We start from the raw sequence: 10,972 nt of genomic DNA on the forward strand, positions 1-10,972 counted from the left end.
TGAATATATACTTTTCCTGTGACCGAACAAACGAAGATGCACTAGAGGAACGACCATACGTTTAGTCAATTTTATTGGTGCACTAATTTTCATTTATTCGTATTCTTGTTTTTCCCATGACACCTCATTAAATGCACAGCGAAGTGGATTCTAACAAAGTACTTTGTGATTTCAAAACACTACCACCCTGCCTACCCACACTTTCAAATACGAATATCTTGTTTATACAATTAATTGTTATAGATAGCCAACATTAGTGTTGTATGAAGTGGCACCTGAATTACAACACAACAAAAGCAGAACACACACCCTGGACATCTGCTGTATGAAAAGTTACAGGATTTTAGCAGGAAGCTATGGTACAAGCACTGATCAGAAACGAAACAGATTGGTTCACCCCAAACTTTTTGCATGTGCAAACAGTACTAAAACCAGGTTTGTGTATAGCCACCCCAATACCATCATTAGGGCCCCACTGAAGTGTTGCCTAAACAACATTAATACAGTACTAGATTTGTCTCATTCCCATTCCAAACATTTGGAAACAGGAAGAATGCAACAGCCCAGCCTTACCAGGTCAATCCTGGGTAGAGCTAATGATTTCAATAGGTTTAGAAGCTGCTGACTAAATACAATTTTGTAGGTCAAAATGAAAAAATGTCAGGGATAGATTGCTCTGGAGGACCGAATTAATCTCGAGTTCGCAATTTATTGGGGACTTCTATTTAATATATTTCATAATCATAATAATCATCCATGTTTACTCTGAGACTGGAGGGATTATCAACGCTTGTGTTCTTTCCTATTTCTTCTCCTCCTTCTAATGAATACAGATTGTTGTGTGCACACAAATGCAGAACCTTTCTTGAAGACATCCAGCTTTCACCCTGGCTTTCTGATGGTGCTTTACATTTTCCTCCTTTAACATCTATGCCTTTGGCTGTGAGCACCCTTCTGGTTTTGAGGAATTCGCAAGTACAATTCCATGGGTTGCTGTCCAGATATAGGTATCTGAGTCGAGGTAAATATTTCCAGAGACTGTGATCTATGGTGGATATATTGTTGTTCCGTAGGTTTAAGACCTGCAGGTGCCTTAAATTCTTCAGTTCCTGCTCCTTAATTCTTTGTATGCTGTTTCCTTTCAGATCCAGTCTGGCTAGTGTATGTGGGAGTCTGAAGTAAAGAAAGAAACATTGTTTTATGTAGTATCTTAAAACAAGAAGCCTGTCATTAGGGTGAGAAATAATGCCTTGCCTGAAGGCCACCCAGTTAGCATTATAGTAGAAAAGTGATTTGAAACCAATTTCTTGCACATAAACCAGACTAGGGAGTAATTTGAGCAAGGACTCATCTTTGGAATACAGTGGTTTAGACTAAATTGGTTTCCTGGGAGGCATGAGTCCTGGCGCCTGTGTTTAGAAATCAGATTCTAGACTCAAAAATCTGGCCACCGCACTGAAATAAGTGGCATGTATGCTGTTTGCACATTGATCTGTTCTGAATCAATATCAATCTCTATTCATTATTTGTTAGATTGATATCCCACCATTTCGCCATTCAGTTCAAGGCAGCATGCACAGTCACGCCTCCCCATTTTATCCTGGTAACAGGCCTGTGAGGTAGGCTAAGCTGAGAAACAGTGAGTTGCCTAGAGTTCTCCAGTGAATTTCATGGCCGAGTGGGGATTTGAACTGGTGTTTCCACAGTTCTCAGCTGACTCTATCATTATGCCACACTGGCTTTAATTTATCCCAGTCATTTAAGTATTTTGCAGTGGCACACCTAGTTTTCTTACAGTTGTTGCAGGTGTGAAAAGGGGAGCCCAATCCAGTCACATACCTTAATGGAATAGAACTAAGTAGATTTTGTTCAAGTGCCAGATTAGACAGTTGCGTGCAGTTCTGAAGTGCCCCATCTTCAAATGTGGCAACAACATTGTTGTCAAGGAACAAGTGCTTTAGGCTATGTAGTTCCCCGAAATCTTGCGCCTTTATTCTCTCAATCAGGTTATTGCTGCAATCAAATTTCTGTAGCGTGACTGGTAATCTGGATGGGATTATCTGGAGCTTATTCCCAGACAGCTCCAGTCTAGTTAAACTGGAAAGAAACTCTACGCCCTCAAGTGATGAAAGCTGATTTTCAGACAGGAAAAGCTCTGACAAGTTTGCCATTTGCCTCATATCTCCAAATTTTAGCATTTTGAGCTGGTTTCTCTCTAACTTCAATGTCAATAAAGATGCAGGCAGATCTGAAGGGGTGCTTGTCAGTAAATTGCCATTTAAGTTGAGAAATAGCAAATTGCAAAGAGATATAAAAAACCCTCCTGGGAAAGATTGCAGCTTATTGTTTTCCATGCTAAGATACTTTAGGTTGGGTAGGTAGAAGGTTCCAGACACATATTCCATATTATTTCCATCCAAAGTCAAACTTTGTAAGCTGCTGAGGGAGGAGAGAGTACTAAAAGAAAGAGCCAAAATCACATTGCTTTGTATTTCAAGTACCCTTAATTTTTGTAAACCTTCAAAATTAGATTCATGTACAACACTTATTAAATTGTCCCCCAGCTTCAGTACTTCAAGGCTTCCTGGAAGCAAGGTAGGTATGTGCCTTAGTTTATTTTTCCGAAGTTCCAAGGTCCTCAATGCATCCAGAGCTTTGAAAGTGTTCTTCTCCACTGATTCTGTCCCACTCCAGGTCAGGACAAATTCTTCAAGGGCAGACATGCTGCTGATGTCAGTGATCTAAAGGATTAAGCCACAACAAAATTATACCTGGCCAAACTAATTCAGAGATGGATTTAGTTTCATGGAATGGCCACAAAACATCATTCAAATAAATGGGAGTTATGCAAGAACAATATTATACTGTACGTGAGCATGATTTAATTTTAGCCAAACTAGATGTTGTCCATGTTTCATGGCAAGTTGGAGCCCTCTAGAGGCTTGGCATGGAACAAACACTATACTATTCAGATTTACCCGGGAGTAAACCCCACTGAGCTCTAATATTTACGGTGCATAGGCTAGCATTGTAAAGATTAGAATATTATGAAAATTAGAATTGCTGAGTTTCCTTCTGGGATACATGTCTTAATTAGAATGTGCCTTTAGAAACATTAGTATTTCAAATTAAACAAAGCATTTGTTAGTTATAAAACAATATTTCTGTTGAATTTAGAAATATACCTTTTCAGCAGTAAAAAATTAATGAACTGAAAAGAATTTTTTTAATAATATAAAGGACGATATCCAATATATGGCAACACTATTCTGATTCTAGAATTGAAGTGTTGTGAGTTGTAGAACCATGGATTTTTAAATTACTTAGTTTGGCTTGACTGTGTGCTTTATTTGAAATATCTTCATACATCAGTTCAGAGATGGTTTCTTTTTTGTAGAGCATACAAGAAAATGCTAGCATCATCTCATGACATAAATTTTGGCACTTGTTTTAGAAGTTTTAAGAGGAAAGAACAAAACAGCCCTTTGTGCAAAGGTGCTCTACAGGTTTGTGTTACAACTGGCTATCCGGTCAGTAGTTGACAAAATAGTCAATTACCCTGATAAGAACCTCCATTTTTCTTTTCTGGTCATGACATGCAAATACTATTTTTCTTGCCCATGAAATTGTGATTACACTTTGTACTAATGAGCAAACAAACCTATCTGTGTAAGAACATTTATTGGTCTGTCTAATGTACAAGAGGTAAAAGTAAATTTTGGCTGTAATAAACAGATCTGTCCACACATATTAGAGCAACAATTGTCAGACAGGGTCAGTTATGGTTTTCAATCAAGGGCACATTGGGTGGCAAACCCAAGATTTGCTGCTATGTAATCGCCCACAATTGTGGCTAATACTCTGTGTGTATACAGACCCTCCTAGTGCCCCTATTTTCCAGGGATGTCTCTGATTTAAATAAGTTGCCCTGGTTTCTTATTTGATACTAGAATATGCCGCTTTTTCTGCTTATTTGCTTATTAAAACTGTTAAAGGGACAGGAGTAGGCTGTGCCATTTGGCAACACTGTTGCAGAACTACCAATACCAAGCATTGAACTTGTACAGAGGAAAGGTTATTTTTTGTACATGTTCAAATGAAATAAATTTATTTCTCTCAATGGTAATGGAAAACAGCTGTATAACGTCATAAATATTTTAATATTATGGATGATATTTAATATATGACAATACTATTCTGCTGCTAGAACTTACCGGCTACAAGTCATATGCGTTATGTTTTGGTCACCTGATTTCCCCAAGCATTTGTGGCTTACTGATAACAACCTCTGATGGATAGTCTGGCTATTGTTTGTCTTTTAGTCTGCTTATTTATGTGCTTTTATTTACCTTGTTTTAATTATTATTTTATTAAGTTGTGTTTAACTGTTGTTAAGTCAAACTGGATTTTTTATGAAGTACAGTATAAAAATATGCCGTGTGTTTTAATATAGAACAGATGTGGGGAACCTTTTGCCCTCCTAATGTTGCTGAACTACAACTCCCATCATCCCTTGCCCTTGCAGGGAGTCACAGTTCAGCTACATTTGGAGGGGCCAGTGGTTCCCCACACCTGACACCAAGCATGGGGAAGTGTTCTCTAAAATTCAGAAGGGAACACTGGATGGTGGTTTTTATTTAGACAAAATAAAAGGGAGCATGTTTTAAACTGAACCTTGTATCCCAAGGCTGTGTACTCAGAACCAAGGTAATAATAATAACAATAATATTATTAATAATAGGCTTAGATCTGAGTTCATAGCCCTGGGCTACAAGGTTCAGTTTAAAACATGGAACAAGATTTTTTATTATTATTATTATTATTATTATTATTATTATTATTATTATTATTATATTATTATTATTATTATTAGTATTAGTATTACTATTAGCAGCAGCAGACACATAGGAAAAGAGGGCTCCTGATACTGTAACAGCAGTATAGGAAAGGAAATATCTGTAGAGGCAATTGTAACCCCACCCTCCCAATAAAACCTCCAGTGCCAAATTCTGCATCCTATACAAAGATTGCATATGTAATAAGTCTGTCCTCTTTTGCACCTTGCCACTCTAATTTGAAAATGTAGGTTAGCTGATGAATAAACCATCCTACCTGGAGGTGTTTGATCTTGCCATGGCTGATGTAAATTCCCCTGGTAGTTTTAGCAATCTCTTTAGGCACTTCTCCAACTCTATAGCACTGCACTCTCCCTGCCAAGTCACAGTGGCATTTCCGTGGGCATGTGGGGGTTTGAGCTCTGCAAAGATAAAACAAGAGGAGTAAAACGCAAAACAGCTGCATTTTCCTAAACAGCACCTTCCCGAGCAGCACCAGCTTAAATGTGAGCTGCAGCATGAATTTAGGTGCCATGTGTTCTTTTATACCGTAACACCTGATAAAAAGATAATACAGATGCATGTTTTACTTTTGTTTAAAAGAGAGGGAACAGAGAAGACAATCTCTTAACTTCCTTGGGTTAAAATATTCACAGGCATCACAAAGAGCAAAAGGTTTAAACAATGATAAGGAATCTTTATTCTGCCTGGCATGGAAATTGATCTTATTTATTGGCTGTTGCCTAATCTGCAAACACTTCTGTTATCTGTAGTTTCCTAGTTTGGTTAAGTGTGACACCACAGAATGAGGTGGGAGAAAAGATAAAGAGCCGTTTTATAGTGGGCTATAAAATTTTTGGATTTTCAATGACCCCATATTAAAAGCATCTGGAAAAAGACCCTGAAGCTCCTCTTTCATCCCGACACACAAACATAGTTGCATGATTGATCCAGAGGAATCAAGCCAGTTTACTTTGTTTTTAAAATATACTATATTTTACATAGATTTCTATATTTTACATAATTCAATGATTGTTATTGACAACATTTATTTTGAGTTATTTTAAAATGTCTATATATGTTGTGAACCGCCCTGTGATCTTCAGATGAAGAGGGACATACAAAATTCATAAACAACAGCAGCAGCAACAACAACGTTGTCTGGTGCAAAAATGTCACTTGAAGAACTTGCGTATCTTTTGTTTTCCTAGGATTTAGTTACTGAAAATCTGTCATGCTGGAAGGCTGATTTACTATCCTCTGCTTTTCATCTGTGGATTGCGTTCCCATTTCACCTCTCACTCACCCAGAACTCCTGTACTCTTTACAGCTGGAGGCAAAAAAATTTAATGAATGAATAATTCCTCATAATCACATCTACATCTTTAAGAATTCAGGTCTTCTCTATCCAGGTCTAACACTGTTCAATAGTCTGCATGAGCTCTTTGCTTTCAAACCCAAAGTCGGAGTGATCACTGTATTTGCGCATAAAATTATTTTATAAGCCCCTTCATATAGGCAGGTGTGAGTGCACTTGGCCTACTTTTCCTACTGTGGGGCTGCACTCTGGATTTAAAGCACAATCTCCTGTTATGTAAAGCATAAGATGTTCAACCAGATGAGGGCTCCTTCTCCAGCCCATTTCTTGGCATTGTTCACTGGTTCTTGGGGCTGGTGGGCTACAAATGCCTTGCAATATTTTTATTCCTGTGTGCAGCTGTGGAGAAGCAGTAAAAACCCACACTCTGCCATGTTTGCTGAGTCCAGGAAACTCCCTCTCTTTTGCTCCTAACACTCTTTTTTTGGGCCAGGGCTTGTAAACGTTCAGTGGGAGTATGCTGTCACCATCCCTCTGCTTTCTGTTTGTCAACTGCCCTAAGCAAAAGACAGCTATTGCTATTCTGTGTGTGCAGCTGCTATTGATGTGGCCTTGGAAAAGTCTTTTCCTCCCCCAGTGAGTCACAGCCCCTTGTACACTGTGCTCCAAAATGGTGCTTGTGAGGAGCGTATGGAAGACTGGCATTAGTAAGGTGCTGCATTATTGCAGAAAGGAGAAATCAGAATGAAAGGAGAAATCAGAATGGTTACAATATTTGGGACAACCAGGAGGGCAACCAGAAGGCAATCAGGAGGGGACATGACAAAGACATATAAAATTATGCCTAGATGGCATAATTTTCTAAATTGCGTAAAAATGCAAGAATTTGGGACTAACAAATTAAGCTGAATGTTAGAAGATTCAGGACAAAATAAAGTATTTCTTCACATAGTGCATAAGCAAACATTGGAATTTATTCCTTCAACAGGTAGTGATGGCCAAAAACTTAGATGGCTTTAAACGAGTAAATAAATCCATGAAGAATAAAATTATCAGTGACTACTAGCCATGATGCCTACATTCTGTGTCCACTGGTGGAGACAGCATGCATCTGAATACCAGTTGCTGGCAATCACAAGTAGGAAGGGGGCTGTTGCGCTCAAGTTGTGGGTTTCCCAGAGGCATCTGGTTGGCCACTGTAATAACCAAATAATGGACTAGACAGGCCTTTGGCCTGATCAAGCAGGGTCCATCTGTTATTATTGCTGGAGTTTTTATTGAGATGGTTGCTGGCCATGCCACCAGGGCTCATATGGTGTCATTTTGAGCATTTTGTTCCAGGGGTGTGTGCCGGGGGTATCATGAATTCATGCCCATCATGAATTCATTGGTTCCCTTCCTGTGTGATCAGCATGTGGGCATCATTGGCAGCACTGTGACAACATTTCCCTGGATGCTGTTTTTATGCCATTTTGGAATTTTCTGAGTGCTATGTTTGCCCCTCTCCTCCTTGGCACGTGTGACTAGAATACAGTAATTGTTCCACCAGTATGCAGGCAGTGTATTTCTTCCTGCCCCTGCCAACACAGCTGGCAATGTAATTCAAGATTGGTCTGTAAAGGTCCCATTTGTCTCACTGATTTCTTGTTCTTGTTGCATTTAAAGAAACTGTTGTTTTTATGTATTTAGGCATTTACTCCTTGAATACTTTATTTACCTGCCTAATAGTTTTATATTTGTTTTGTTCTTTTTTATTTTCCCCATTGGAGCAAGACTTTTGAATGCAAGCCTTTTTGCCTTGTGTGGTTTCCTCAACCCTGCTCTTCCTTAACTACAATGGCATTCTCATGAGCCCATATACATGCTCCAAATTTCCTGAAGGGACTCTCGCCTATAACTTGGTTTTAAAATAATGCCCTAGGCTTTGTCAAGTTTCCTTGTCTAAAATGAATGTGACTTCAAGCTCCTTAAGGTGGTTTCCATATATACCATTCAGCAACAAATAAAGTGCTAATCAGATTCAGGCTACCACTCAATATTAAATACGTACTCACCTCCTCTCCTGTAGGCTCTTTGACTAATTTATTACATCTTGAAATGTACCAGTTAATGTGAGGATAATTGAGGCCACCCATTATTACCTTTTTCCTCTTCAACTAACTCTAATTTCTTTACCTCAAGATAAGCATCAGAATTTAAGTAGAGGTGGTGATATTTCCTTCCTCCTATATTGCTTTTTTGGCTGGCTATTTCTACCCACAATGATTATGTGATTTATTTTTTTCACCAAACATTTCCAGTTGTTAACATTGCAATCCATACATTATTGTGGTGCACCTACTCTGCTCTCCTGCATGCACCACGTGAACCTTCACTTTATATTCTTGCACTTTCCTTGTTTGTTTGCTGCTGGTTTTATTGCTGGTTTACTTGATGTGGATGGTTTTACAAGTTATTGTTTTATGGATGTAAGACATATTGTACAATTTAATTAGGAAGGCAGGATCAAAAAAGGTGTTACGTAAATAAGAAGTTCAATGGACAGTATGTCCCCCACTTAAAAACAAACAAACTTGAACAGGGATTTGTCCTTGGATTCTGGTATTTGAATGAACCACACCTGTCAGTGATAATAATCTTTATGACAGGACAATGTTTGTTGTACTGTTTCTACCTATGCCTCTTGATGAAAAAGAGTTTGCGTTCTTATCAAGAGCAAATGCTGCACCCCTCGATACACAAAGTCATTCTGAAAATTCAAAGGAAGCTGCTACTTTCCATGGTCCTTCCAACCAGCCAAGGAATAGAGGCCTTCCAGAAATTTTAAAAGCCTTCCCATTTATTTAAGACTGAAATCATATGGACACATGCTAAAAAGCCTCACTGATATAGTCGGATTTGCCTTTGAGTACACATGCGCATGACTGGACTATTATGCTAGCCCCATCCAGAGCCAGTAACACTGAATTTGGTCAGACATGTTGGAGGTGCTAAGATTCCTCTTTGCAGTTACATTGTATTCAAACAAAGCAGCACAGTGGTGGAGGGAAGGAATCCTTAGCAGCCTAATTATTGGTTGTTTTTTTTAAAGGGATCAAACAAAATTCTTCCCAAAATTATAGGGTATTGCAGAACAGAAAGTATCACTGCTGGTTCTTGCCATTTATTTAAATGACTAAACTCCTGTTCTTAGACATGCTGAGTCTTCAAATAAGCTTTTAAAAAATCTTCCAAGTTTGTAAAAATCAGATGGGTGGAGAGGAGGAATTTTTAAATAAGTGTTTTAGGATATGTGATGCTAGCACACCTGTCCAAGTTATATTCTTGGAGGATAGGTGGGAGGAAAGCAATTCTGCTCCCCCATAACACAATATATTCACCCAAGTAGAAGGACAATGTGATTACCACACAGCAGATATGCTGACAGGTTTGTTTGTATCTCACTTCTTAAATACTGTGTTACTCCCTGCACAAATGGAAATAAGTTTGGATGGTCTATTAGGGGACAGGCTAGTAAACTGCGAATTCACTGTGACTCTGAACACAACAAATGGAAAGGATTTCAAGCCTTATTCAAGCCTATGAGGTATTTAGGGAACTTTCCACGCTAATCATTTAGAATGTAAGCCTCAGGTAAGGGACTGGTTTTTTTCACACTGTCGTACAATGCCATTTTTTTTTTAATGTTTCTTGTATGCTGCAACAGTTCATACGTTGAGCTTTCTAGGGCAAAAAAAGCCTTGTTTTTTGTTTTTTTTACCCGGGAATATGCAGTGTTTCCTTCCGATCCCGCCTTCAGTGCTTGCACTTGTGTAGAGCTTGAGTAGTGGGGGCAGTAGATCCAGCTGATCGCAGTAGATCGGGAAGGGTCTCTGACTTCCAGCATCCAAACTTCCTTTCCTCACTAAAACAAAAACCTAATCTGGCATGGACTTTTGAGCACAAGAGCTCAGTTAAGACCTCAAGTTAAGTGCTAGCACTGGAAACAAGTGCCTGGGCTCAGAATGTGCTCAGAAAAAGGCACCTTGTTCTTAATTCCAAGCCCTTTGCTGTGGGTGGTAGATGCTCCTAGTAATAAAAAAAGGCTCCCCCACCCCCAATTAAGACCCCCTTGCTCAGCCACAGCTTCTGGGAGAAGTATGGCAACGCTCAGAAACGGACTCAGGAAACCTCCCCGTCGCCTCGCGCTCTCTCCCGCGCGGCTTCCTAACGTCCATGCGAGCTCCCGACGGACCAATAAGCAGCAGCTTTGCCCGTCGCTATTGCCGGCCGCTGTGGGAAACAAGACGCTGGGCTAGACAGGCCTGTCGAGGAAGATCCAGGAAGGATTTTCTCACGTCTTTAAGCGAATGAGAACCAGACCGAAAGCCCGGCTGTTAAACTCGCGCCGTCCTCGAAGTAGAGCTGCGCCGCAGCGCCCCCTCTGGCAGAGAGCAGCAGCTGCAGCGCCCGTCGATCGACGATTTGTGGGGAATCTCGGCCCAACCGACCTGACTGCCGAAGAAGCCTCCGTTGTGGCAGGCCGAAGAAGCCGAGCGCCGATCTGCTCGGCAGCGGTTTTCCTGCGTTGCCCTACCGGGTGACAGAAGCGAAGTCGCACCTAGCGCGCATGCGCCGCCCCCCCACCCCTCGTTCTCCCTCAGCCGCTGCTCCGCCCTCGCCGCTCTCGAGCTCAGGCCGACGCTTCCCTGTCCCGCCTCGCCTCGCGGGCACCGAGGGGGTGAGGGGGCCGTCCCGCGGGCGCCGGCGAGGGTTAGGTCGGGTCGGCTGGGAGCGCCGGTGCGCTAGCGCGGCAGGGCTCGTTGGAAGAGCGGAGGCG

At 40.6% G+C, this 10,972-nt stretch overlaps 1 protein-coding gene across 5 annotated transcripts; it reads right to left on the reverse strand.

Moving 5' to 3' along the window:
* Positions 1 to 56: 56 nt before the first annotated feature.
* LOC310675102 (nephrocan-like) lies at positions 57 to 10,858 on the reverse strand. Of its 5 annotated transcripts, none has more exons than XM_083435217.1 (4): positions 10,754 to 10,858; positions 5,113 to 5,257; positions 1,840 to 2,741; positions 57 to 1,173 (listed from the first exon to the last, which is right to left on the reverse strand). In XM_083435217.1, the coding sequence occupies exons 1-4, from the start codon at positions 10,762 to 10,764 to the stop codon at positions 726 to 728; spliced, it is 1,506 nt and encodes a 501-aa protein (XP_083291343.1). In that variant the 5' UTR covers positions 10,765 to 10,858; the 3' UTR covers positions 57 to 725. The 5 variants fall into 5 exon arrangements, with proteins under 5 accessions (XP_083291343.1, XP_083291345.1, XP_083291344.1 ...); XM_083435219.1 differs by having other exon boundaries at positions 10,644 to 10,781; XM_083435218.1 differs by lacking the exon at positions 10,754 to 10,858 and adding an exon at positions 9,914 to 10,295.
* Between the last annotated feature and the right edge of the window lie 114 nt (positions 10,859 to 10,972).

The sequence above is a fragment of the Podarcis tiliguerta genome, assembly GCF_965153285.1.
Source record: "Podarcis tiliguerta genome assembly, chromosome: 3".
NCBI classification, from domain to species: Eukaryota; Metazoa; Chordata; class Lepidosauria; order Squamata; family Lacertidae; genus Podarcis; species Podarcis tiliguerta.